General features: G+C 48.5%; 9 protein-coding genes and 1 non-coding gene across 10 annotated transcripts; 4 read left to right on the top strand and 6 right to left on the bottom strand.

Moving 5' to 3' along the window:
• On the bottom strand, positions 1-835 carry Pdw03_4164 (Cyclic AMP-dependent chloride channel; the record flags this gene model as incomplete). The annotated part of the gene is made up of 2 exons (XM_014675949.1): positions 1-363; positions 434-835. The coding sequence occupies 2 exons, from the start codon at positions 833-835 to the stop codon at positions 1-3; spliced, it is 765 nt and encodes a 254-aa protein (XP_014531435.1).
• Positions 836-1224: 389 nt separating this feature from the next.
• Positions 1225-5560, bottom strand: Pdw03_4163 (ABC a-pheromone efflux pump AtrD; the record flags this gene model as incomplete). Its single annotated transcript, XM_066100676.1, has 5 exons — positions 1225-2111; positions 2161-2283; positions 2337-4326; positions 4383-5046; positions 5103-5560. 5 exons carry the CDS (start codon positions 5558-5560, stop codon positions 1225-1227), a joined length of 4122 nt encoding a protein of 1373 aa, XP_065956076.1.
• A 928-nt stretch (positions 5561-6488) lies between these two features.
• On the bottom strand, positions 6489-7126 carry Pdw03_4162 (putative polysaccharide biosynthesis protein; the record flags this gene model as incomplete). Its single annotated transcript, XM_014675951.1, has 4 exons — positions 6489-6546; positions 6599-6917; positions 6994-7018; positions 7082-7126. 4 exons carry the CDS (start codon positions 7124-7126, stop codon positions 6489-6491), a joined length of 447 nt encoding a protein of 148 aa, XP_014531437.1.
• A 638-nt stretch (positions 7127-7764) lies between these two features.
• Positions 7765-9523, bottom strand: Pdw03_4161 (Guanine nucleotide exchange factor, Ric8; the record flags this gene model as incomplete). Its single annotated transcript, XM_014675952.1, has 7 exons — positions 7765-7864; positions 7921-8762; positions 8814-8933; positions 8986-9144; positions 9212-9288; positions 9353-9427; positions 9496-9523. The coding sequence occupies 7 exons, from the start codon at positions 9521-9523 to the stop codon at positions 7765-7767; spliced, it is 1401 nt and encodes a 466-aa protein (XP_014531438.1).
• Positions 9524-10274: 751 nt separating this feature from the next.
• Pdw03_4160 (Telomere length regulator protein (Rif1), putative) lies at positions 10275-15458 on the top strand (the record flags this gene model as incomplete). Its single annotated transcript, XM_014675953.1, has 1 exon — positions 10275-15458. One exon carries the CDS (start codon positions 10275-10277, stop codon positions 15456-15458), a length of 5184 nt encoding a protein of 1727 aa, XP_014531439.1.
• A 541-nt stretch (positions 15459-15999) lies between these two features.
• Positions 16000-16239, top strand: Pdw03_4159 (Aldo/keto reductase subgroup; the record flags this gene model as incomplete). The annotated part of the gene is made up of 1 exon (XM_014675954.1): positions 16000-16239. One exon carries the CDS (start codon positions 16000-16002, stop codon positions 16237-16239), a length of 240 nt encoding a protein of 79 aa, XP_014531440.1.
• An 891-nt stretch (positions 16240-17130) lies between these two features.
• On the bottom strand, positions 17131-17439 carry Pdw03_4158 (Aldehyde dehydrogenase (AldH12), putative; the record flags this gene model as incomplete). Its single annotated transcript, XM_066100675.1, has 1 exon — positions 17131-17439. The coding sequence occupies one exon, from the start codon at positions 17437-17439 to the stop codon at positions 17131-17133; it is 309 nt and encodes a 102-aa protein (XP_065956075.1).
• A 1531-nt stretch (positions 17440-18970) lies between these two features.
• On the top strand, positions 18971-19080 carry Pdw03_tRNA46. Its single transcript has one exon. It is a non-coding gene; the product is annotated as a tRNA-Gly (tRNA).
• A 1652-nt stretch (positions 19081-20732) lies between these two features.
• On the bottom strand, positions 20733-21734 carry Pdw03_4157 (uncharacterized protein; the record flags this gene model as incomplete). The annotated part of the gene is made up of 1 exon (XM_014675956.1): positions 20733-21734. One exon carries the CDS (start codon positions 21732-21734, stop codon positions 20733-20735), a length of 1002 nt encoding a protein of 333 aa, XP_014531442.1.
• Positions 21735-24680: 2946 nt separating this feature from the next.
• On the top strand, positions 24681-26436 carry Pdw03_4156 (Amino acid/polyamine transporter I; the record flags this gene model as incomplete). Its single annotated transcript, XM_014675957.2, has 3 exons — positions 24681-24844; positions 24908-25536; positions 25589-26436. The coding sequence occupies 3 exons, from the start codon at positions 24681-24683 to the stop codon at positions 26434-26436; spliced, it is 1641 nt and encodes a 546-aa protein (XP_014531443.2).
• Positions 26437-26577: the final 141 nt, after the last annotated feature.

The raw sequence follows: 26577 nt of genomic DNA, 5'->3' as shown, positions 1-26577 counted from the left end.
TCATTGCAAAGAAGAGGAAGTTCCCTCTACGGATTCCCTAGCATGATTCTTGATGTAATTAACCACCTGACCCGGCATGGCCAACCATGGCGTGTGTCCTGTTTGAATTTTTTCAGTTTCAATTTGCGCCCCCTTCCGTCGAGCCCGCTCCACCAGCACCTGCTGAACCGGCAACGGAGTCGCGCGATCATTTTCAGTCAAAAGATAGGCGGAGGGAATGTTCACATACGCTGCACCGGTAGCAGGGGCATTCTGAGTTGCCCACGAATGTGGCTTGAGAAGCTTAACCCACTCCGCACCGTTGGCAACATCATGAAAAAACAGCACGAGCGCATCGCTGGCACTCACAGTTCCCTTTTCGTCCTGGAATAAGTTGTTAGTGGTCCTCTGAATATATTTGCACTTCTGCAATCGAAATCAGTGGACCACTTACATCGCGCACATACCACGGCGGGGGCCTTCCACCAAACGCGCCGATCAAACCCTCGCCAATGTTAGGTAGGAAAGCGGCGATGAAGATGAGTTTGACGACACCGCCCTTTTGGTGGGCTGCTACGCGCTCGGACTTGCTCAGTCCATCCAACGCGCTGCTCACTGGTAGTCCGGCCCAACTGTGCGCGATGATGACGATGTCATGGCCGGTGTCTGCCTCCTGTTGAGTGATAGATCTCACGGCCTCGATGTCGGGTCCAAGTTCGACGACTGAGCTGGCTTGCTGGATGGAGGGAAATACGATACTGTGGCAGGTGTAGTCGCCGAGTTCCTTGATGATTGGGTCGAATATGGTGGGCGGGTACCATGCGCCCGCTGCGAAAATCAGAGTGGGCTTTGACATAGTCACTCTAGTTGGTGTGAAGAATATGTGAATTGGATACGGGCGCTTGCTATGTACAATGTAAGCTTATAAGGCTGAGAGGTTGAGGGGGGGGGGGGGGGGGGGATGAAGCCCCTAAGCGGGACTTGTCTTTGGTCGATTTGATTTTACCGCTTTTCTCTCCATCTGAACGAACACATCATCCACGTCGGTGTTCTCCTTAACACACTTGATTACCCATAGTAGTGACCTCCTTACGTGGTGTTGCTGATTAACTCAAGACTACTGATGCTTAATAATAACGATGACGCATTTGCACTGACTTTGTCCGATAAATACAGGAGGACCAGCGAAAAGAGAGCAAAAATGTGCACATCAGGACTATGGATCAAAGAAGACGATAGAAAATTTTAACTGCCGACTTCTTCGGGGTCACTGAGCAAGGCATGCAACTTGCCACCATTATTTTTCACCAGATCCCGATAGGGTCCATCTTCTACAACAGCACCTTGGTCAAGAACAACGACATGATTCGCAATCTCGATCATTTCCTTCGAGTGCGTGATAATGATGACAGTAAGCCCCTGATGTACGGCCACCAGCTGCTGCACTGTCTGCCGCACGATCTCCGCACCCGCTGGATCCAAGCTGGACGTGGCTTCATCAAGAATCAGGATTTGAGGTTGACGCAAAAGAGCCCTTGCAATGACCACGCGCTGTTTCTGGCCACCGGAAAGACCAACTCCGCCATCTCCAATCACAGTGTTATATCCACGAGGGAGAGAGCAAATGAAATCATCAATCCCTGCTCCTTGAGCGGCATTTCGGACACTATGAGATGAGGCTAGAACCGAATGCGGGTCCAGCCCGTAACTGATATTTTCATGGATAGTGCCGGGGAAAATAGTTGGTTGTTGCGATACGATGGAGATCTGTGAGCGGAGGGTAGGAACATGAAGCCGAAGGATATCCGCGCCGCCGAGTGTCACTGTAGGTTGTCCAGTTTCGGAGGTCGGAGCTTCATAAAGCGATAATAACAGGGACGCAATTGTGGATTTCCCAGACCCGGATCGGCCTACCAGCGCTGTACAGGAGTTGGGTGGGATAGAAATCGAGACATTCTTCAACACAGATGTGGTTGGCCGCGAGGGATATTGGAAATTCACGTTGGTGAGCTTGATGGGGGTAAGTTTGGAAACCGTCAAACTGCCAAGGTGCTCGTGGGATCCATCATGTGAGAGATTTGCAAGACGAATAAGCTGCGTGGCTATTTCACGGGAGGTGTTGATTTGGGGAACTAGAAAAGGGTTGGCAGAGTACTTCGAAGTGATTCAGGGCCTACTTACTCCATGACAGAAGCTGAGCGGCGTATCCAATGCTGAAAAGTAGCATCGAGAATACTGTCATCACATCGTTCACGCTGAACTCGCGAGATGCCGCGAGTACTGCTCCATAGTAGAAGATCAAAGCTGTTCAAAACCGTCAGAACAATAGCAAGCAAGTAAATTATCAGCGATCGTACCGCTAGAAAATATGACAGTCGATTCGACCATGCCGAAAAGCATGCCTGTGTAGATGGCACGTTTCAACCCCAGCAACAAGCAGCTAGCGATCGCACTGGCTTGTTTGCGATGGAAGTGACCTTCCAATGTCAATGCTCTCACGGTACGAATCTCTGAAAAGGTCTCAGTGAAGACATCAGCGGCGACAACGTTCGCATCATTGCATCGTCTTTCCCATAACCCATTTGTTCCCTCGAAGCCTCGAGTGATGACAAAAATGACGGGTCCACAGGAGAGAGCAACGAGTGTCAACTTCCAGCAAACAATCAAGCTCCAGATGATTGCCACAACGGTGATTGCTGCAGCAACAACCACGAACCCCGCGAATCGGCCTAGCAGATTTCGCATGTCTTCTCCATTTTGATCGAGAGATGATGTGAGTCTGAGAGATCCGTTACTATCCTTCTCAAACCAAACCCGTGGTTGATCGAGAATGCGTTCAAAGGCATTCTTCCTAAAGGAATCCATCCATGCCTCACCGCAAAGCTCAAGGAAGTAGTGCATGAAATAGGACGCAAGGCCATCTCCGAAAGAAACTCCTAGTACAGCAAGCGACCATACCATTGTTAGGTGTTCACTGTTGTTTCCAGCATAGAAGGTTCCGAACAGCTGCGACAGACAATATGAGAAAATAGGGGTTGCGCTTGCATGGGCCAGTGCCGCAGCGAATCCCAGGAAGAGGATGATTCGCTGTCTGATCGTCAAAGTTGACAGAATGGTGCCCATGATCTGAGAGAGCGGAGTCATTCCTTCTTTTGGCAGGTGCTGCTCTTTTGATTTCTTGCGGCGGCCATGCGATCGCCGACTGCGCTGCCTTTCTGATGGATATTTCGCGGTATTTTCATTGGACCATTGGTCTGACTTCAAGCCCGGATCATCGATGTGCACCATTTCGAATTCTTCCACGGGAATTTGAATAGTTGCTTCGTTCGAGTCCTGCTGAGGGGCAGGTCCTTTTGTCGTAAAAGAACGACGTTGGCTCCAATCTTGAAAGGGCGAACCGGGGATATCTCCATTTCTGACCATATATTCCGAGTTACGTCTCATCGTTAAGTCTAGTGAGCCGGAGTGAAAGTTTGGGGGGATGTGGCCTTGAGCCCAGGATGCTCTGGACCGACGATGTCCGCGGAAAGCTGTTGGGGGTCTTAGGGTGTGTAGAATCTCCGATGATGAGCTCCCCCATGGAATTTCCATGTCATCCAGAGCCCTCTTGCTCGGGGACTTGGTTTCCAGACGACTGTTGATTTTCGTATGGAAATACTTCTCGCTCCCCGGGCTGACCTCGACGGCATATCTGTAGCCGGAGTTCACAATCGAACCCTGCTCGAGGATGTACAGGAAATCGTGTTCCATGATTTGTGACATATCGTGGGTAATGATAATTGTAGTCTTTCCTTTCCGCCACTCACGGATCGCTTTCATCACTGCAATTCGGTTTGTGTGATCGAGTGCGCTGGTGGGTTCATCCAGGATCAGAATTGGGGTGTCGCGTAATTTCGCTCTGGCAATGGCGACTCGCTGCCTTTGGCCACCACTCAAAAAGCTTCCACCCGGGCCAACGCAAGTGTTGATGCCTTTGGGGAGACCGTCGATTGTGTTCTCAAGCATGGCCAATTCGATGGGAGCTTTGACATCTTGCTTAGTGACGGCTGCATGGTCCTGACGACCGAAGGCGATGTTCGTGAGCACAGACTCATTGAAAAGAATGCTTTTTTGCTCTAAAAGGGTGATGTTATTGCGGATCCAGTTGACGTCGAGTTCTTCCATGGGATTGCGGTCAATCTGGATTTCACCTGAGGTTGGCAAGTAGAACCGCATCAGCAGTTGACTGAGCGTACTTTTACCAGAGCCGCTTTTACCTATAACGAACGTGGTTTCTCCGGCGGGGAAGAAAAAGCTTGACGGCTTGAGTACACATTGGTCAGGCTGGCTAAGATATGAAAATGATATCTTCGTAAATGTTAATCAGTGTCCGGATAATACCCCATGGGGAGATTCCATCTCACGTTTTTGACCTCGATATCACCTTCACAGTGTTCCGGATACCGAGTTCCTTTGACCTCACTCACAATTTTGTCTTTTCTCCCGCTCTGTATAATCGATTTCAAGGCAACACCAGCGACCTTTCCTTTTTCCATCACGATCATCTGCGGCAATACCTGCTCGATGGACTGAGCTGCGGTCAGGCAGGCCCAGAAAGTTCTTAGAACTTCTCCGGATGTGAGTTTACCGGCGCGTGCAAGCGAACTGCCGTACCAGAATCCCTGGACAAACATCCCGAACATCATCCACCGGATGATAGCAAGTTGCAGAGAATTCAACCGAGCTTGTCGAAGGTAGTGTGTAGCAGATCTCTCAATGCGCTCAGCAAAGTTCCGATGCTCATAGGCCTGCCCATTGAGAAATTTGACCGTATCGATATTGGTAATAGCATTGTTGGCAACCTTGGAAGCTTCGGTAAGCTCAGCCTGCTGTGCTGTAATGCTAAATTTCATTTTGGAGGAGAGGAATCCGATAATTGCCGAGAAGATGGGAATACCCGCAAGAGTTACCAGCGAGAGGCGCCATGATGTGTAGAAACCCAGCCCTAGTGAAGCTAGTGAACGGCAAGAGTATTGCAGTACGAGTCCAAGTGGCTGCGATGTTGCCATCTGCATTTCATGGATGTGTCTGAAGACATTGTGATGTTAGACATCAGATTTCGGCGAGTACAGTGGCAAACTTACGCTTGAATTCCCGACAGAAAAGCGCCGGAGCCTTCGTTTTTGGCCTCGAACCACTCCAAATCGCGTTTGAGCAACTCTAGAAACACTTGGCTGCGAATAACAGAGGCCTGCATTTCTCCGAATGCAACGAACAGAGCATAGTATGCACCGTTCAAAAACCACCCCGTTACTCCCAGTCCAATCATTCCAAAGCAGTGTGTGATAACTTGGCTATGAAGCCCTTTGGAATCAGTGTGACCGGAACCGAAAGAGGTAAAAGAGTCAAACACATTGCCAAGGAAGATTGCAAGTGCAGGTGTGACAAAACTAGCAACCAGGGCGAAGATAGACCCGAATATGAGAGTCGGGAGGTGTCTTCTAGTCGTGAATCCGAACAGCGATGTCCAACCCGGATTGCCCTCGAAGACACTTTCTTTGTTGGTTTCATATTGATCGGAAGTCTTGCGTGTGGACAGCATATCGACAAAAGGATCGAATGTCACATTGAAAGCCTGATATGACCTGTTGATGTTCTCCTTGCCGGGCTATAGTAGCGTAGCAGCAAGGCAAGACAGAGGAGGATACAGATCGACAAGAAATAGACATGATGGGCTATTTGAATGTGGTTTCGCAAATTAATTCCACAAGGGAAGAACAATACTAAGAGTTTCCCCAATGGGGCAACATTGAAGAGAGGTGCAGAACAAAGACACCCGTGCTCTGACATTGTTGCAAGGCACCCTTGGGATGAATGTACCATTCATCGGCTTCATCCTTGAGGCATCAGCCACAGCCTTCGCTGTTGGATGACGTTTTTTTGGTAGTCTTTTCAGATGTCTTTTAGATAGATAATTGTCCCCCTTCTTAGTTCCATAGATAGACAGGGAGAGAAGGTGGCAAAGGTCCTATTTTTCTGTGTGCAACATTTGATAATTTTTAACAGTCAAACAATTCCAGGGCTAGATGGTGGACTTACTCAATGCTTGAGGCGCGATGGCCACAATCACCCGCAATGAGGGCCCCAGCAAACCAGCCCATTTGGACAGACAACCTTGGGATAGCGTTCAAGAAGATAAAACCAAAAAAAACAATGGATTTGACATTTTATTCAGGGTATATTTCGGACACAGTATCAAAAGACTTCCAAAGTCCTAGCAGACAGCCAATCTACAGTTAAGTCGCGATTGACGGTCCGACGCTAAATCAGAACCACATTTGTATGAGGCATGACCACACTTCTATCGTAACAAGAAACCTCAATCTATGATACTGCGATGATGTGTGATCAGTATCACAGTCTCGAGGCCATTCATCACCTGCGCCACAAGGCAAATGCCGTCGGCCAGATCAGCCCGGATGTGGAACTGTCCTCGATTTCAAAAACAGCAGCAAAGAGACGATGGGTCATCAAGAGCTGGCCTTCTGGGCCTTTTCGTAGATCCAATCGTTCAGACCGGCGCGGTTTCTAGAAGACTCTGTTAGTTTCCAAGGCTCACCCGGTTTCAACCAGCACTTACCTAGCGATCTCAACAGCGTAGAACTGCATGCGCACACCGAAAATGGTAGTATCCTGATCATACTCAGCATCCGCACGGGTGCGGATCATGGTGCCAAAGTTGAAGTCCTCGATCTTATCCCACTTCATCATCCAGTTGCGCCACTTCTCCTTGCCGGCCTTGCTCTTCATCTCGTCCTCGATGAGGGTTCCGGCGGGATCAAAATCGGGGAATGCCTCTATGAATGACTCGTAGATATCATTGTCCTGCTTGGTCAAGCGAAGCTGCGAGCCCTTGACTTTCTCCAAAATAGCCCAGTATGTCATGAGATGTTCAACTGCTGTAATGTGACATCATGTCAATATTATGACCTTACCTGAGAATGTGAACGGGATGTAAATCGATGTATGACTGACCTTTGACGGCGAACTGCTTCTCCATCTGTTGCGATTGTCAGCGATCATTGTTCTTCGGTCTTTGGACCTTAGGGACGCGGGGTCGTACATCCTCCAAGTTCTCCGCCTCCTCGGGGTTGAATGGCTTCGACATTTTGGCGATTGGGCGTAAGTTAAATGCTGTGAAATACGAACACAAGAAAGCTGTGATATGATGAGTGGGGGAGAGATTAAGTGGGAGTGTTCGGTGCCCCGCGCATAATTTTTTTTTTGACGGGCGGAGAGCGCCCTCCGCCTTGCACAACGTCATTCCGCCCGCGGTCCACAGGTATAAGTCGTATCAGCATCTTGTCCGGCGCAAATACATTTAGTCTGCGGCTATGCCCGCATGGATTCACAGTTCCCTTCTTACTTTAAATTAGTAGTCTGCCTCTCATACGTCCCTCTGTGCTTGTCAACATAAATTTCAAACCTGATCTATATGGCCCAAGATAATATCGGGGACAGTACTTGTAAGAACAATGTGTTGTTGCATGCTCCTTTTAGAATGCTTTAGTATGTCCTTTTAGATATATACCAGATCGGTAAAAAGAACAAGCCGTACAGAGAGCTTTCTATGCATAACCAGGCACAATAGGGAACTGAGCGAAAAAATTTCCTAACTTAGATACTGAATTGACGCCAGCATCGCTACAGAGCTACTATGCGGTACAGTCATAGCCTATGTGTATACAGCTATATTAGACAAAGCTCAACGGTCTTTCTTCCAAGTGGGATTTCAAAACAGTACGCTCAGTCACTTTCAGCATCATCCGACAATTCTTCAAATCTTCCCTCGTGAAGAGCTTGAGTCACGGGGTTCTCGACATTTATGAGCCCATTTGCCTTTGCCCTGTGATTGTGTTTTGTTAGAGACAGCTCTGCATAGCCCGTTTACGATGCACATACCTCTCAAACAATACAAAGAGTCTTTCTGCCTCGCGCTCCTTCTCCTCCATGGTCATAGGCGGACCGGAGTCCTGCGGCTCGGCAGCCCACCTTTGTCCAGTGATTGGATTCCGTGCAGCTGCCGGGTCGTCTTTGTCTGAATAAGCTTCACTTGCACTCCGTGGCATCTCAATACCGCGCGCTGCCAGGAACCCAGCAGCGAAGCCGTAGCCAATGTTCTTGGTAAGTTTCTCGGCATCCTTGTCTGATAGGACAAACATCAGCTCGGAAATTGTAACCTTTAGATTAGAAAAGTGGGTTGTCGAGAGCTTCAGAAGTCTTGAAGGAAGTGTTTCAGACTGTCCAATTGGCAAGCTTCGATCAGTATCCTCAGGCAGAAGAAGCGACTGCATATGATTGCGGGGTCCATTGGGTGCAACTTCGTGGAAAGAGATAAGTGAATACAGCAACGGGATTGCGGTTGCGTCTAGCTCATTTGGGCTATATGTAGATACCGCCTGATCCAAGATGCTGATCAACTTATCCACATTGCAGTTTGGGTCGAACATCGGAAAAAGGGGGCTGCTCTCGAAAATTTTGCCTCTCTTCTCCTCCAAGTCAAGGATAGACAATGCATTGAGCAATCCGTTAACTAAACCATCTAATGGCCTTGCCGGGATATCAATGCGACATAAAATCTTCAGAATATTAGGAATAGAGGGAGAGAACTCGGTAGCAAGATCTGGAAACATCTTAGAGATGTTGTATATCAACTTGAGGGTGTCTGACAATGCCAGTTCATCCATCTGTGACATATTTTTTCTGCCTGAGTTGGAGAACTGTTTCGCATGACGGCTCAAATGCTATACTGGTCAGCACAGCACATCAACCCTCCAGTTTGACAGTTCGCTCACATAGTTGACGTTCTCCCCCAATGCATGGCTCTTTATCAAATCTTTAAAGTCCAGTGTGGTGTTATACGTCGCGTAGAACAATATCCGACTTGTAATCATCTCGTCTTCCGAGTCTTCGGTCTATCAAATAACAAAATCAGCATTGGTATCAACCTTTAGCCTGTGGGCATACTTTAAGCCTTTCTGCTAGTTTCCCACCATATCCCGTGTCCACAAAAGCCTGGCGCATTATGGGGTCAAGTAATAGCGCATTTGCAACACATCGCAACGCCGCTCGACGTACGTCAGAGGTCTCCCCCTCAACGCCATACCGCACCAGGATATTAACGCCCTGTAAATGATCAGAATCCATTACCATTCTGATTCTTAATGCGCACCTTCTTCTGTGGTGCTCATACATTCTGTGAATAGATCGGTTCTGCGTCGGTAGGGTTTGTGCCATATTGTCGAAGCTGGAGAAGGGTTTCAATTCGGTCTAGTAGTGGAAGAGATCGGTATTAGGGATTTCCATAGTATGATAGCAGTTGCATTCGTCTTACCTGCTGTTGAGAGGTTGTTCTCTTGTAGATCTTTCTCAAGAGACTTTAGAAGCTGTGTCACTTTTTGTAGCTTCGCTGTGTATGCAATATCAAGTAAGCCCACATGATTGCCGAGGTGAAACTTGTCCATGTCCACAACGTACCTGTTCCTTGCATCTGAAGAAACGCCATACTGATCTGAGCTCGGACTAACTCGAGTGTTCTGAGTGGTGCAGGGAGGGGGTCGATGTAGTGCTGGTGTCACTTTCACCGATACCTTGTACAAAGGTAGAATCTGGCGTACAGTATGAGATTAAGAACAGACCAGTAGCTTGAGCAGGTAACTATTGACGAGAGAAGTTGAAAGAAAGGAGAGGGAGCGACGCGGGGAACTTCGCAAATCGTCATAATTTGGCGACCCCCCACTTAAGCTTCTCTTAAGAATATCTTCTCTAGAAATCCATAAAACAAAATGCTAGAAGACACTCTATAAGAGAAGCCCTGTCTTGCCCAACCTCGTCTTAATGTTTTGTCTAGTGTGAACTTTTGTGAACCTCCACAGTTTGCCTGAAGAATACGACATGAATAGATTAAAATGTTGGATGCTCAATGCTCAATGCTGAATGCTGATTATTGTCGATTGTCGATTGTTAACTGACTACATATCCACACACTTAAACAACCCCCTAATAAGTATTGAAGCTATGCTCAATCGCATGAAAAGTCCGCGTATTGATGCCTCGTCGCCTCAGGCGGTGACACTTTACGCGCATCGCGGCGCGTCGGAACTTGAACTTAGTTTTCTCGGCTTGATGTGGCATCTTGATCCTTCAGCTTCAGCCAAAAAACAGATCATGGACAGGGCCTAAACAGCATTTAAATCAGCAATGATCCTTGACTGTTGCGTCTTTTCCTTTTCCACACTTCTTGTCTGATCCAAATCATGGTGGAGATCCTTTCTGCTCGTCCGCCTACACCCCCAAGGACAGCTTCACGCATTGTGATTGAAAACACCGAGTCACCACTAGCCGTTCAAACACCCAAGGAGTCACCATTTTCTACGCTGGGGCCGGGCGAAGCTGGTACGTCCAGCCGCAGTTCGAAGAAAGTAAACTTCTCGCCATGGCCCAAGTACATCAAACCGCCAACCTTTGCTAGTGCCATGAGATCAGCCCCCGACTTCAAGACTATCCCTCCGTCCCCAAACTCCAAGCCTACGAAGTCGATTCTAAAAGCAACCCAGTCACCGATTCCCGTTTGGTCACCCAATGTCGATACTTTTACCACAGAATCGCTCGCCATGCTGCTCGAATCGGTCATTCAACAACTGGCAGGCGAGTCGATGAGCTCCCGACTCGATGCCTACATGCAATTTTTTGGCGCGCTTCGCACGTACTATGGGATTCCAGCAGGCCAAAAGATTGCCGAAAAACTAAGTCTCATCACCGAATTTATCCAGCGAGATGTGAATCGGGATCTTGCGAACGGCTCCCCTCTCGACACAAACCTTGCCAATCAGGCTCTGAAATTGTCAGCTGCATTTGTTTGGCATCCGGAGATTTCGACACAGATTTCGGAGGAATTCAAAATCTTTCTGGTCGACCACTCCATCACTTGTCTCTATGAGGCCAAGGCCCCAAAGTCTGTTTTGACGCACTATATGACTATATTGTCCACACAAAATTTTGGCCCCAAGATCATGACCGGCGCTCGTGTGGCCCGTCTTTTGACGGTACTACAAGAGGTAGCCAAGAGCATCAGTGGCAACGCAATTGTTTCCCATCGGTTGAACATCTACCAGCGGCTGCTGGGCCAAGCCAAGACTGCTTTCATCTCCCAGTCAAGTCTGTGGATCGAACACTTGATATTCGGCCTGCTTCATCATATGAAGGATACCAGGTCAAAAGCGATTGCACTTGGCTTCCAGGTGGCCATAGAAGCCGGTCCCAATCCTGCACTATCGAAAAACATCCGGGATCTCTTCGACCGGCCATTAGAGCACGATCGAAAGCTTGTATCAGAAGTTCGTGAGCGCATGACTCGAATGATGGCGACGGTGGATAGCGGGGAGCATGTGCCTCAGATTTGGAGCATCATCATCCTTCTTCTCCGGGGCAAAAGATGCAAACTGGAGGATTGGGATCATTTTAAGGAATGGGTTCTTGTTGTCCAAAAGTGCTTCAATTGCAGCGAACCAGTCATCAAATCGCAGGCTATCCTTGGATGGAATCGATTTGTCTTCGCTGTCAGCCCCAACGAATCGACGAGCCGATATATTCTAACCATGCTGGGCAAACCGGTACTCTCTCAATTCGATCGCAAGAGGACCGACAAATCAGGGTCACCGCCCACTCAACTTGCTCTGACCAGCTACTACAATCTGCTATACTACACTTTCCGCCCTTCGGCGTCTTATCAGTACCTGGATATTATATGGGAGGAATACGTGGCCATTCCGTCTTCCGGCATATTTTCAACGGTCCCAGTTCTCAGCAACTGTCTTTCGCGCATATTGGCAAACCTGTTGTGGAGCACGCAGGTCAAGATATGGATAGAGAATCGAATTCATGACGCCACCAAAATGGAAGCAGAAGAACTTCCTGCAGCTGACAGCAGATGGGTTCGATCAAGAATTGCCTCAATTCTGAAAGTTTTTGAGCATATACTCAAAGCCTCAGTTTGGATCGATGATGCAGTTAGCCAATCTCACGTGGCACTGGCCTGGAACAGTTTGTCCAATGCTCTATCGCTTGCATCCAGTAAAGAGATTACTCCTTCAGGGGAATCGACGCAAGCTGTTGCTAGCGTTTGGAGTCTACTGCAACGCCTTTGGACTGCAGGGCCGCCCTCATTGAACGCCGAAACCACAGACATTTTCTTCGAAAGATTCAGATTCTTGTCTACAACTATGATTGTTTCTATTGGGGGCATTCCGTTTACTGAAAAGCTTCTCCTGCGAAATGCAAATGAAACCGACAACGTTTCCACACATTTACCTCCAAATACGACCCAAGAAAGTGCTATTCTTCATCTCCTTCGAATTATAAGCAGCACTGCAGGGACAATAGCGCCGAGCCAATTTTACACACACCTCGTCTTAGGTAATATTGAAGCAGCATGCAATGGCAGGTTCTCCCGAGGATCTCGCATCGAACTCCTCCAGCAATGTGCAGAACTGAGTACCACGAAGACCAGTGCTATATCACGTGCAGTTCAGCTGTCAGAGGTAATTTGGAATGCCACTGCCCAAGCGGCCGCAGATGCTTTGCAGTCGTTCCCTATGGAATCTGCTCGTGAGCGCGACGGCTCTGTATCTCGTGACTACGAAAATGTCATCAAGATTCTCTCATTCGGACTTTTTTTCCCGTCAGCATTTCAAGCGTGGTCTCATTTGCTAGAGACCTTTGTTCGCGTGGTTCGAACAGAGAAAGGGAATCAAGCGGTTACCACCATGATTGTAGATCCTATGGCCGAACGCCTTATGCATCTTTCCGCTGGAGATACCTATTTACCTTCAACTTCACTGCTTGGCCATTCCTTATCTATTCCTTTCATGCAAGGAACCGGGCTAGGAATCGATCGCAGCGGCATCCAGGCAGCTGGACATGCCATCTATCCTCATAAACTCCTCGCGTCAATTGCCCAGACATTACATGGTGCATACGACAATTTCAACTCATCACAATCCCACGGTCTTCCGGACTTCATAGAGGCATTGACGTCTTTTCTTGGGACCGGTGTTCCGCAGTTCCAATGCCAAATTCTTCAATGTCTCCAGTCATCACTCGGTCTTTGGCTGAAGGACGAGTCTCACAAAATTCATGTTGACCACGGCGTTGACAGTAGAACCTTGACAGCTTGCCGTGCGCTCTCGTCAGCTACTATCAATGTTCTGCAAACATCAGTTTCCCATGATCTGCCTTCTTTGAAAAATTTTGCGCCTATTCTTTGCGCTGGTTTAGAGTCTTCACACGTCTCAACGGCCAAGAGATATGTTGAACTTTGGGGTTCGACCTTTGGTTTACAATCTTTTGTCCCCCCAGCCGCAATTTTGCAAGCTGTGCAAAGTGCGGAGTCCAGAGCCCAAACCGCAGCCTTACCTCCGCAAGACGGTGATCAGGATACTGAAATGTTATCTCCGCTATCTCCCCAAGACAAAGTGAATCGGTCATTGCATCAGCCGTCTCAGGACACACAGCTTTCTTCCCCCGTCATACGAACCGAAGACTCGTCCGTGGTCCTGAAGGCAACTGAACAGTTCCATGAACCTCAGTTGCCGAGTAACCTACAGAACCCCATGGATGCGCGTATTGTTGATGAAATTTCAGTATCTCACAAGCGGAAAAGTCATCGTGAAATATTTTCGATGATTGAATCCATTCAATCCTCGTCGCCGGCTAGTGCTTCACGGAAATTGGGCTTTGATACCCCTCCCCATCTGCGCAAAATACATGGAGAATCACTGACTGAACTTCCTCTAACGCCCACCCTCGCCCCTACCGAGAATGAAGAAGGATTCATCGGCTCGTCTCCCACCCCTGGGACCAGAGACCCTACCCCTGCTATGAACTCTGGTGCACTCATATCGAGCCACCTGGCTTCGGATGTAAGTATAGACCCTCCATCATCTCCTCCTGAGATGCAATCTCGGAGTCCGAGCCCTCAGAAAAGCCGCTCAAAAAGCGCACGGCGAAGGGCTGCAAAAGCAAGAAAGGCTCTTGTTAGTGCCTCTGGCAAACAATCGACAGTCAACAGCCCGGCTACTTCCCATCTCGCGACGGAGGACATGGACAAGCCTATTGGCGATGCCCATGACTATAGCAACGAAAACTCTGATAAAACACCTCGAGCGAATGGAATAACTCCCAGCCGGCGACTTCGATCTGGGCTAGGTAAAGATTCGGACACAGCAGAACCGTCAATTGTCCCATTGCTTGACTCTGATAAGACACCTGTGCAACAACCCAGTCGCAGGATAAAATCAAGCTCGAGCTCTAAGAAGAAACGGAAGCAAGCTCAGTCTACACCTGCCGATAATCAATCTCAGCAAGCCTCATACATGCCTTCCAGTGTCCTTCCAGACAGTGTTATGGACTCGAGTGAGGAGACAGAGACACAAATCGCATCCCAGCTTGGACAGGACTTGGAACTAGCAGTTGATCTGGACGATAGGGATCATCTGAAGCATGCAAAACATCCCGATGAACCATCCATGAAAAAGCGAAAGCGGGATCAAGAGGAATCTCCATTATCTGTGAGAACCGACAGGCGCCGGTCGATGCGGCTGTCCACGGTTAAAGACGCGGTTAACGCCGAGTCAATGCAGCCCGAATATTCACACTCGCAGGATGCCACATCTCGGCCGGTCTCTCTGTCTAAATCACTATCGCCAACTGCGACTCGCCGATCCACACGCAGTTCACAACGAAAAGATTACGATAGTGCCCTTGCGGACTCAATCCCTCGAACTCAAGACTCCGTTGCACGGGAGTCAACTCAAGATGCGGAGACTCCGCGGCCATCCAAAAGGTCTCGTAAATCCATTCGTCTTAAGGAGCAGTCTGTTTCTACCGCCTTAGATAGCACTCCTCAAAGCGTCCCTCGAGATACCCGCTCCTGCAAAACACGGTCTCAGCAACATGCATCTGAGGTGTCTCAACATCAACCTTCTGGCATTCCATCGGAGGAACATGGCGATACTGACCACTTGCCACCCCAAGTTGGTCTAGGCATGGTCCCCGAAAGCCTCACTACAGAAGACCAAGCTGAGCAGAACGCCTCTCTTGTTTCTGTCGAAGAGGCAACTGCTACGCAAGGCACCGAAATGGAGCAGGCCACCGAGCCTGCTGTAAAACCTGACATCGACACGGATTCAGTACAGCAACCTGGTGGGATGGTCGAGCAAACTACAAGTGTTGCCACCATGGGTACCCAAACCCAAGAGACATTCCCCGAACCCAAGTTGAACATCAACGAAAAGGACATTGCCCAGTCCTTGAAGAACCTCTTGAGTGAAATTAAAACGACGACTTTGTCCCCAAGCGTTTTTCGCGAGGTTGATGATTATCTTTTCAAACTCCGTTGCGAAGCACAAGATGCATCGACGCGACACAATACTTCAGCATAGCGAATTGGCGTTAACAGTGAAACCTGTTGGATATGATTTTTTTATTACATTGAGCCCGTCTCATCATTATTCCCCACCCGCATCCTACATGTCTTCACAACCTGAAGCACAACACCTATTCTATTACCAGGAATGATTGGTCCCAAATCTTTGTTTTTTCTTGTACGTTGCGTTTTCTGCGCTTTAGGGTTTCCGCGTATAATAGGATCTATGCTTGGAATATTTTTGATATTCAAAGAAGCAAATGCCAGACGTGAAAAGAATTAGTTTGCTATGGGTGTCTATTTCACCCACGTGCTCATGAACTCACTTCAAATACGTTTCCCCCTGACTAATGGCAATGTCACTATAATTATTATTCCAGCGAGATTCCATCAGGTACATTTTGCCTGAATGTCATGATGACGCAGACTGCCACTCCGTCCCAAACAGTTTATCAAACGAGGTTCAATCTAGGATGCTGCGAGCAACTTGGTAGCACAGATTCTATTTCATATCCACAATTCTATGTACATGTTGGTTCGAATGTACTTGTCCGCACATGGCCACTCCAGGCACCCAGTACATGATGCAAGCCGGCCTGGCAGCCGGCTTGTCAGGGAGACAGGGCATGCACTCTCCGCTTCCCAAGCCGGTGGACCCCAATCTCAGTGACACGGTCAACATGCTCCCACCTGAACTAACGCTTGACTCGAACAGCCGATTCACCTTACGTGGTGTGGATGGCAAGGACGTACTCGTTCCGTACCTGAGCATCGGCGCATGGCCGCGGGGCGACTAAGCAACCTTTAACTGCAACCCGACACGAGATCTGCCGCACATCCATGCAGCATGGGCGAAGCTCAAGTCTGTTGGGTTGACCATCGTAGACACAGCGTAGTCCTACGGCGACGGTGACAGCGAGCGGATCTGTGGAACCATGTTCTGGGATAAGCCTCGCGACTCTTTCGTGGTGTAGACCAAAAAGCTATCAACACCAGATATGACCTATATAACAATCATGCAGGCTAGCGGGCCCAAGTCCAAGATAGCGATGTATGCCTGTTCCTGCTGTCACACTGAATTATTCTATCAATAAAGGAGTTTTGCCACTGGTTGGTGTGCGCGTGCCGGTCAAGCAGAGCAGGATATGCAGGCACTTGGCTGGCAGCTGATGGAAGAGGAGATAAAACTAGTTGAAGCAGTCAGTCTACAGGATATTAGATCACCCTTTATGCAGCACGACTAGGTAATGAAAGACAGATGACAATGGTGTACTGTAATAGTTCTATGATGATGATGATGAATTCATTGACCCGATTTAGCTCGCTTTACATACATGCTGCTATGCGGGGGTTGCGTCCCAGAGCCCGCTCCCGACGATAAATGGTGGTGCATTCCCAGTATGCAGATCCACCCTGTGAGCAGGACTCGATTTCTCGAGGTCCTGCCACCTGAAAAGTAAGGCCACAAACCGGCCGGCGTAATGCAAACAAGACAAAAGAAATGTAAAGAAAGTCAATCCATCTGCCCGGTGTAGATGGTTTCCCGTAGTCCCCGCGGGCGCAGAGTGTCCCCTTCTTTCTCTGCAATGCACCTTCCACTTCTTCACTTCTCTACCTCCACTTCTTCATCCAGCTCCCCGAGTCACCGAGTCCCTGTATCCCCAGGACTGCCAGGTCTACTTGCTGCATCACTCCGGCAGGTCGAACACGAATAGGTTCGGGTCATGGCGCCATGCTTCTTCGTCTTCATCGGCAGCGTGCGTTGTTCTCCATGTGCGTTGGTGTGAGGTGACCTCGGCGGACCTGGCGCCCGGCCACTGTGATGTGTTCCCTGTTTCTCCAACATTCGCAGTGTCTTGGGTTGGTTTCGGTTTTGAATCCTCCTCCCCCTGCTCCTTACCCATGGCGACCGAGTCCACTGACTGAAACTGTCCCAAGAGTCCCGATGCGATCATGAACTTCGCCACGATCGGCGCTGCCTTCACTTCTGTCAACATTGCTTGTTCTCCAAGCGTTGTCGACACCCCCTCCATAAACAATTCCTCCACCATCTCCGACCGCAGTTCCTTCAGAAGCGGGCACTCCAGCAAGACATGCTTCACACTCTGGTTTCCCAGGTCACATTGACAGCGCGGTGAGTCGCTTCGCTTGATTTTGGACAGATATTCAGCAAGTCCGATGATACCTGTGCGGAGTTGGATCAAAACTGATGTTGTCGCTTTCCGCAGGCCCTTCCAATAAGTCAAATTTGACTTGCTTGGCACCTCGATCATCCTCCTCGTCCTCCTCGCTGTCCTCTTTGATCCTCCCTTTGTCCATGCCTTCTCCCACGCGATCGTCGATTCTCGCTTCACACTCTTGCTCGCTGCGGCGGCAAGCCGGATAGATCGGTTGTGGTTGACATTGGTGTTGACATTGGTGTTGTCATTGGTGTTGGCATTGGTGTTGGCATTGGCATTGGTATCATGAATGTTGGTCTCGGTGGTGGTAGCTGCTTCTTTTGCATACATGTCTGCAGCCTCATTCCCCGGAATGCCTTCATGTGCGGGGACCCAGCGTAGTTCCACCTGGATTTTATCATTGCACCATTCCAACAGCCGGAGACATCCTTCAAGATATACCTGGCCAGATGGCATTCGTGGGTTTTGGATGGCTCTGAGCGTCGCCTGGTTATCTGTAAAGATGACCACTCCACTCTTAGCCAGACAGTCCCGCCATTCGTTGTCATCATTGAACCTTTCTTTGATGACTTCCAATGCCATCTCGATAGCACGTAGCTCGGCAGCGTACACAGTGGCGTCGTCGTCGGTCCCCATATTACACAGCCTGGCTTCATTCCGCCTGTATGGGTATGCCGGGTACACTGCGGCCCCAATGCCGCCTTGATACCCGCTCCCATCGGTATAGAGCCTTGCTGGTGCATAGAGTTGTTCGGTGGTTCGCTTGTGTGTGTTTATTGCTCGCTCTCTCTCCTCAATGTATACCCTTGGTGGCTTGGTCCATGGTGCCTGGATGTATGCCTTCCTGCTCTCCCAAGTACTCGCCAATGGCCCCAAGGGTGTAGTGAGGCAGCCACCCTTCTTCCAGGTTTGGGCCTCCATCGGTGTATACCCCCCCCTTTGCTTTTGCATGTGTCCTCTCTCCACTAGCATTGTTTTCGGCACTGCGTATGCCGGGCCTGTACGTATACGAATAGCAGCCAACTGGACTAGCCGGTCAAGCTGCTGCTGCATAGGTAGCAAATGCAGTTCAATATCCAGTGCTGTAATAGTTCTATCTGCATGATTTGCTGCTCATTGCTCACACCTTCAAACACATCGCTTTGGCGATTTGTATCTAAATCCAACATTTTTCTTCTACCCACAGTCCCCCATAAGTAGAAACATGTAGTTAAGCCCGGATTTGCAGCTTAATTTTTGGCTTGCGTTGACTTTTTCCATAAATGAGGCCCAGGACAAGTTTAGTTGTGGTTTAGATTCAGCTCCTTCATAGCAGAACTGAGCTCAGATAGCCTGGTGGCAGAATGACGCACCGATAGTCAAGTGGTCACGACACCGCTTTCCCAAATAGGCTACTTTTCTCTTCACGAGGGAACCTGTGTTCAAGCGGCAGCCCGGGTTCGAACCCCGGTCGGTGCACTTTTTCTTTTGACTCGGTTTTTTTTTCAAAAATTTCGTGTCCCTGAACTGCTTTAGGGTAGTGTCATTTTCAGATATTGGCATTTGATGTCTTCAAGATTACATCTTTGATGGTGTTTGAGTTGAATTTTTGAGATGGTCTGTGAAGATGGTCATTTGAGGCTTTGGATGTATACGAAAGTAGTAACAAGCCAGATAGTGGACTTTTCTGTGTCCTCGCCCTTATACCGTGTCTGTGTCCCATCCGGATAGCAATTGCCTGTGTCATTTCACCAGTTGGCGTCCCAGCTCCTAAGCTGTGAATGACTGGTCTTCAACTGGGCTTCTCTCAGCATAACACAGTTGAAACACGACTGGATTTTGAGCAGGGATACATACCCGTGTGTCTCCATAATCCTGGTGTGGATTGCCTACACTGCCATACGATGGAGTTGATACCAGTTTGTGCAACCCTTTTTGGTCGGAGCTAAGCTTGTCTATATTAATTAGCAACCTATCCGGCTGGCCTTTCGGCTAACACTGAATAGGGGGCCCAACCCTCATTTTGAACACGGATTGGTGAAGACACTGTTGAATATTTGAGAAGATGACAGGCTACTGAGACCGGACACCAATGGCAGGACTAAAGACGTCACAAAATGGGGTTATCTGAAATGTGGTTGTAGTGTGGATGTGGACTATGCAGGGAAAACTGCGGGATTGGATAAAGGCAGTGAGGATTGAGCAATGTCGACCAGAGAGTCTTGGGGTAGGAAGTTTGGGTCGATAATGATCTGGAGCGACAGAACCTAGGGCAGGTAGTAGGACCTAGGTTGACAGGATCGGGATATTAACTTGAGGTCGGGCGTTGAGTCTCAAATGTGTGTCGTCATCGGAGTAAATGTCTCTTGTCGGATTAAGGTCGCCAGTGAGAAGGGCACAGGCTTCGGTGGGGTTGATATCGAAGAATTGAGAAGGGTTGGTTGAACAAGCTCAATTGGCAAAGATTTCAACGGACAAAGCGATATCAGAAGCCAAAACAGGATCCAAAAAAATCGGATAAATGTCATCGTATCGACAGCCAGGGCGCCCCAGCCGTTCAGAACGAGAGTTACATTCTAGCCTTTGCCGGGACCTTCATCAAGTACGTTAGCAAAATTTTGGAATGCAGATCCCAGAACGCAGTGGCTGGTCAGAGTTGTGGATGAACGTGTAGAAGCTACGAGATTGACAAGTGCAGCCATAGAAGGGACCGTAGTTCTGGCCAACTAGATTTATAGATCTGCACAGTCTGTCTAGGGCAGGCTTTTGATTAGAAGCTTCTTGAGGACTGGCCCGAGCAACCAAAACAACAATGAAACTCATAGCGGCGAAGCGGACAGGGGGAAGAAGTTAGAGGAAGGTAGAGGGTGAGTATCTATCTATAGGTGGCCCTTCTTACTGCAGAAATACTGACTAGGGTCAGAGGTTAGAGGAAATTGCTTGATGTAGGATGGTGTGATGTACGTCTGGAACAGCGGCCTATCGGATGGAAATTTAATCAGTCAGTGGTAAACTGTCTATTTCACTCTGTTGTAGCTGCAGGCAGAGAATTGTAGTCTTATTCAGATGCAAATCACCAAGTCTTAAAAAGTACAAGCAGTTTTAGCAATTCAAATAGACTGAATGCAACATCAACAAGGCGACAGTGCATGCTGCTTTTGGTACCATTCAACTTCACACTCTTTCTCAAGCGAGTGGTGGTGTGAACCTTGTGTTGTCCAAGTGTCCATTCGAGTATGCTCATTTGAGGTCCAGTTGTCGAGGGGTACAGCTTCCGCACGATACATTTCGTGCATGAACTCGTTATTGGGCCTGTTGATGGGCTCAGTACTCGAGCGCTTAGTGATGCTGTACTCATGAAGTGCTGGATGTTTATGTCCTCGACGAAAAGGTGACATCCGTGAACGATGGGATATGAATGAAGGGTGGGGTTGCGAGTTGTTGGAGTCACAACAACGGCTATCATTGATCTGGTTGTCTGGATTTCCAGGTTGCTGGGCTCGATTGCTGTTGTACTGGAACGCCTTGACGCCAAACAATTTGCGTAGTAATGGCCACCAGCACATGAGGTTGGCGACATAGATTGCTGTGCTGGCTTCACGAATGTACCAGATTTGGTAGGTGGTTGTGAGTGGGGAGGCAAAATTGAAAAACTTGTTTAGGATAGCAGCAATAATGGTGAATAACCCCAGACTCATAACGCCGATGAGGACGACCTTTCTACACCGTTTGAGTTGAGCTTTGATTAGGAGAGGAATCGGGATAGCGAACATAATGGCATCGGAGGAAATGTTGAAGACGGCTTGGGTTATCGAGTAGTGCTGGTATGTCGCACACTGCATGTTGTCTACCGGCATAGCCCAGTATTGTGAGAAGGGCCGGCAAAAAACTGCATAGTAGGTGATCATTATGACGACAAATCCCACGGCGACGTAAATGGAAAGGATCTTAATATAAAGGTTCGATTTCAGATTCTGCGTGATTCGCCAATAAAGGATCAGCATGCATGTCTTGACGCCCCAGGTTGAGATCAACATGCACTGCTCTAGCCCAATGACAACTTTGCTTCCATAGATGCGATCGCTGACTTGCTTTGGATCTGCCAGCACCTTGTCGTAGTCTTTGGGGTCCATGAGGTTCGTTGCGTAGTGCGCCGATATTTGAATCAGGATTAGCAGTGTAGTGTAGATTGCCTTTTGAGAAGCCCTCGGGTCAGTTAAGAGAAGTGACTCATTTTTCCGATAATAACGCTTACGAAGGTCGCCGTCATAACATAGTCGTCCACTAGAGGGTTACTCGTTAGTCTAATCTATAACAAGGATAGGCTAGAAGTCTTACCACACAATCGTTTGTACGATCCGTTGGCTATTATACGAGCCACACTTCGCTGCAGTTAGCATTGCTCTAGTTCCAGACTTGTATCGCAAACCCACATTCTCCCGATATAGACAACAAGTCCTATAGACCAGCAGACTACGGCTTCTGTAAAAAGCGCATTTGGAGTGGGCGACTCATTCCCCATCCTGGCCCATAGAACGACCTTTGGCCTAAATCGGACCTCAAATTGTGAGGACGCTATAGAGCGAATTTGCCATGTGATGGGAACGGTAGTTTATCGGAAGGTTCTGCTGAGAGCATCAGTGGCCAGTTCGAAATGTTGTCATGGCTTATTTACCAGCACCTCGGATAAATCTATAACTGATGTACGGAGTATTCGGAATAAGCTACTGCGCCGATAGCGATCATTTATTCTAGTCGGTGAAAGTGGCCGAGGTCCCAGGGATGGAATTTAAAGCCACCAACTGAGACAGGGCTGCAGCCTCATGCGTCTTGGCTCGTGAGATATCTGTGCTGGCTGACAAGCAAGGAGGAATGGCATAACCGCAAGAGATTGCTTCCATGAAGAATCTGATGACAGTCGGGTTAGGAACAAAGTAGACATGGAGTACAGAAAAGATATAAGAGAAGAAATTTCATCACGTTGCTGCCTTGTTTCTTCGAGCTTTTCTTCCGCTGGCTAGAACAAGAGGTTGAGAAAATCATCTACAAAACATAGTGACACCAAGTCTTCCAATCAATCCCCAGTGTTGTGCAAAGCGACACAGCTGTGCGCGATATCTTCAATAGGATACGTTAAGCGAGATTGGTGTCACCCAACATCAATCGCCTCCTCGCCATTCAGTTTTTTTTCTCGGCCAAAGTGTCCCATGTGCATATTGGTCATAGCTTTATGGTCTTTATGCATCAACCTTGCTGATGGGTCATATTTAGTAGTGGATGCAAGCCGTGTGGGTAGAATTTTATTAGAGAGTTACCGAGCGTTGATCTATATGGCGAGAATAATAGCTTATAGGTGATCCTCTGTGACTTGCACGATATGCGAGCTAATGGAAGGGTTAAAAAACTGACCTGCTAGGCCAATCGTGGACCGAAGATCATGCCTGTTAAGAATGTTCAACCTTCTGCGTTTCATCCCTAGAGAACTATAATCCCTGAACACTCATAACAGCATCAAGATTTGCAGGTATTTGGTCATTTGGAAGCTGAAAAGCCGCTACCACCATAGTGTACAAAAATCTAAGAGTTTGCCCCTCGAATGCACTCAGCTGCGTTCTCTTATCTCAAAATGACCACCGAATACTCTATATCATTGCTCCAGAGGCACGACGGTGATGAAGTTTCCCACTCGAGGATCAACCCGTTTACCCAGCACTCTGGGGGGGTCCAGCAAATTGAAGAAATCTGTGCAAGTCGAATGAGCGCAACTGGTTGTTGTGGCCCGAATATCGTAGATTTTTGATCCAAGGGCGATGCGGATCAGAGTCACAGATAATATGGGCTTTCCGGTGCTTTTCTTTTAAGAAACGATGATTTGGTTCACAGGCAAGGAAACCCCTTGATAACGACTTGTAATAAGCCGACGAATTCACAAGAATGAAGCTTAATGAGCCCACTGGAGTTGAGACCGCCCAAGAATCACCTCTTGCTTCATGAATGCTTGCAATTGTCAGGCTGGGTTTCTTTTGGAATTGAAGTGTCGTAATCGAAATATCTAGCAGTCAAAGCCTCTCCAGATTTAGTGGGAATTGGGTGGGTGATGTGGTCGAGGCTTGGGACGGCGACTGGAGCGTTCAAGATACTATGCTAGAAAGAGCAATCCCAGATCTTTGCAGATAACGGAGCTCAACATAAGCCAATCTTAGATCACCTTCAATTTCAAATCCCTGCCATTCGGCTCTCGCAAGGGAATCAAAAAGTCCCATGATACTTTCAAATCTGCGCAGCTTGTTCACACAATCAAGCACTAAAAGAGCAGTCTGTGTGTGCTAGATAGCTGTTCCGTGGCCACATCTTGAGGATGCAACTGATCGGTCATGGGAGGCCATGTGGTTGTCAAGGGGCATCGCGATTGTCTGCATGGCGCTGAATCTTGCACAGCAGACCCCTGATAGTGCGGGGACCGAGAATAGATCTGGGCGAGCAACAAAACCTTGCCAAATGCGAGATTGCAAGGGATAGCTTGACTTGTTGAATGGAATTCATCACAAGTGTGTGATTAAGCCCATCGGATCGACGCCCCAGATGCCACATTCGCTATGAACCCCCCTTGCTTGGCGATGTATCAGTTCAGTTCGATTTGGGAAGTCATCAGGGAAACCATGCATACAGGTCCAATTAAATGCGATCCTATAGTCTATCTGGACAATGTACGGAGTACAACACATTCCATACATGTGCACAGCATGAGCCCTTTTCGAACACAGAGAGTGATATCATGGCTAACAACACCCTAATAACATACAAACATACAAATCCTGTGCAATCCGTTGGAGAAAACGGTCGACTAGTCAAATTTGCATCAATGCTGGAGCTTGCGAAGGACAGGTGGCAGCCAAGTGGGCATTGGCCCTCAGATCCGACAGTCTTGTTAAGACACGCCACCGTTCCTGTGCGCTCTGTGCGCTCTGTCATACCTAGTGCGGTTGTGTACCTCCTTTTTCTCTTTCCTCATCTTGTCGCTGCCATGGCTCGATTCCTTACTGGAAACTTCGCTCTATAATCACATCACGCAAGGCAAAATGGTGGTGGTTTCAAGGAAATCCACCGACGACACTGAAAAGTTCCCGAAAGACCATACCGTGATGGACGAAGTACGGCTGGAATCCACCCTCGGGCATAAACAAGAGCTGGTGCGGAACTTTGGACTGTGGAGTTTGACCAGCTTGGGGATTGTCATTGCAAAGTAAGGCCCTTGTACATTGGAAATTGCACCCATCACGCCTCGTGGGACTAACAGGACCAAAAGTTCTTGGGCTTCATCCGGAGGTACAATCGTCGCTGCGCTCCAGAATGGCGGTCCGATGGCTGTTCTGTATGGCCTCATTCTTGTCAGCGTTTTTTACACGGCCATCTCAGCTTCTCTAGCTGAACTCGCCTCCTCCATGCCTTCTGCCGGTGGAGTCTACTACTGGTCATCAGTATTGAGCCGGCATCGAGGCCGCGCAGCGGGGTTTTTCACTGGATATCTAAATGCTTGCGCATGGTTGCTATCAGCATCATCGATGAGCTCAATGTTAGGGAATGAGGGTGTGGCCATGTATTTGCTTGCACACCCGACTGGGAAGTGGCATTCCTGGCAAGTCTTTATTGTGTTCCAGATTGTCAATTGGACGTGTTGTGCCATTGTATGTTTAGGAAACCGATATATTCCCCTCCTCAACCGTCTTTCCCTTGCCCTGTCAATGTGTGGCCTCGTTATCACCGTGGTGGTTCTCACGGTCATGCCGAAAAAGCATGCGAGCAGTGCCCAGGTGTGGACGGAGTACCACAACAACACGGGTGGATGGGCAGACGGAGTTTGTTTCATGACTGGTTTGTTGAATGCTGCTTTTGCAGTTGGAGTCCCAGACTGTATTAGCCATCTATCAGAAGAGGGTACGTCAGAAGCAGGACAATAGGAAACCACCAAACTAACACCGGATTTTAGTTCCCCAGCCTGAGATTCAGGTCCCGCAAGGCATAATGTTGCAGATGCTCACAGCCTTCGTCACATCATTTGTGTACCTGATCGCCCTCTTCTACTCCATCCAAGATCTAGACGCCGTCTTTACAAGTAACATCGGCTCTTTCCCAACCGCCGAGATCTACCGGCAAGCGACAGGGTCCAACGTAGGCGCCATCGGTCTGATCGCGGTGCTGTTTATCGCAACCTTCCCAACTCTGATTGGAACATTCGTGACCGGCGGTCGAATGTGGTGGAGTCTAGCACGCGACAATGCTACGCCGTTTTCCGACTATTTCGCTCAAGTACATCCGACGCTAAACTGTCCCGTACGTGCTACGATTGCTATGAGCGCGCTCGTCACTTGTCTAGGGTGTATATACATCGGTAGCACGACGGCGTTCCAAGCGCTGATCTCGTCGTTTATTGTGCTAAGCTCGCTATCCTACTTTGGTGCTATTTTTCCGCATGTTTTAACCGGTCGCGGAAAAATGGTCCCCGGACCATTTTACATGGGACAGAAGCTTGGGATGGCAGTCAATCTTGTTTCTTTGATATACATTTTGGTTACTGTTATTTTCTTCTGTTTCCCCTTGGTGTTGCCGGCTACGGTTCAAAATATGAACTACACCAGTGTGATCGTTATCGGCTTGATGGTTCTCACTGCATTCTGGTGGGTGTTCCATGGCAGACGCCGGTACCATGGCCCACAGTATAGCTTTGAGGCTGCTGAGCGGTTGGCTATTTTCCAAGAGGGCAAGGAGGGCCGTCGGTCTTTTATTGATCTTGTAGGTGTAACCCCTGTTGGTATTGAGCACAGTAACTTTTCATGATGAACGCGAGATGGATCTCGAAAGCAGTAAAGATCGATGCGGAATGTGACTCTTGACGATGGCCTGTAAACTTGTCCAAGCATGTATTTCTATCTTAAGACTGATTCTTGGATGAACGTGATGGGGATTTGTGAATTAAAA

This window comes from Penicillium digitatum, chromosome 1 (genome assembly GCF_016767815.1).
Source record: "Penicillium digitatum chromosome 1, complete sequence".
Taxonomy (NCBI): domain Eukaryota; kingdom Fungi; phylum Ascomycota; class Eurotiomycetes; order Eurotiales; family Aspergillaceae; genus Penicillium; species Penicillium digitatum.
Note: the sequence above shows the minus strand (reverse complement) of the source record. Positions and strands in the feature narration are given on the sequence as shown.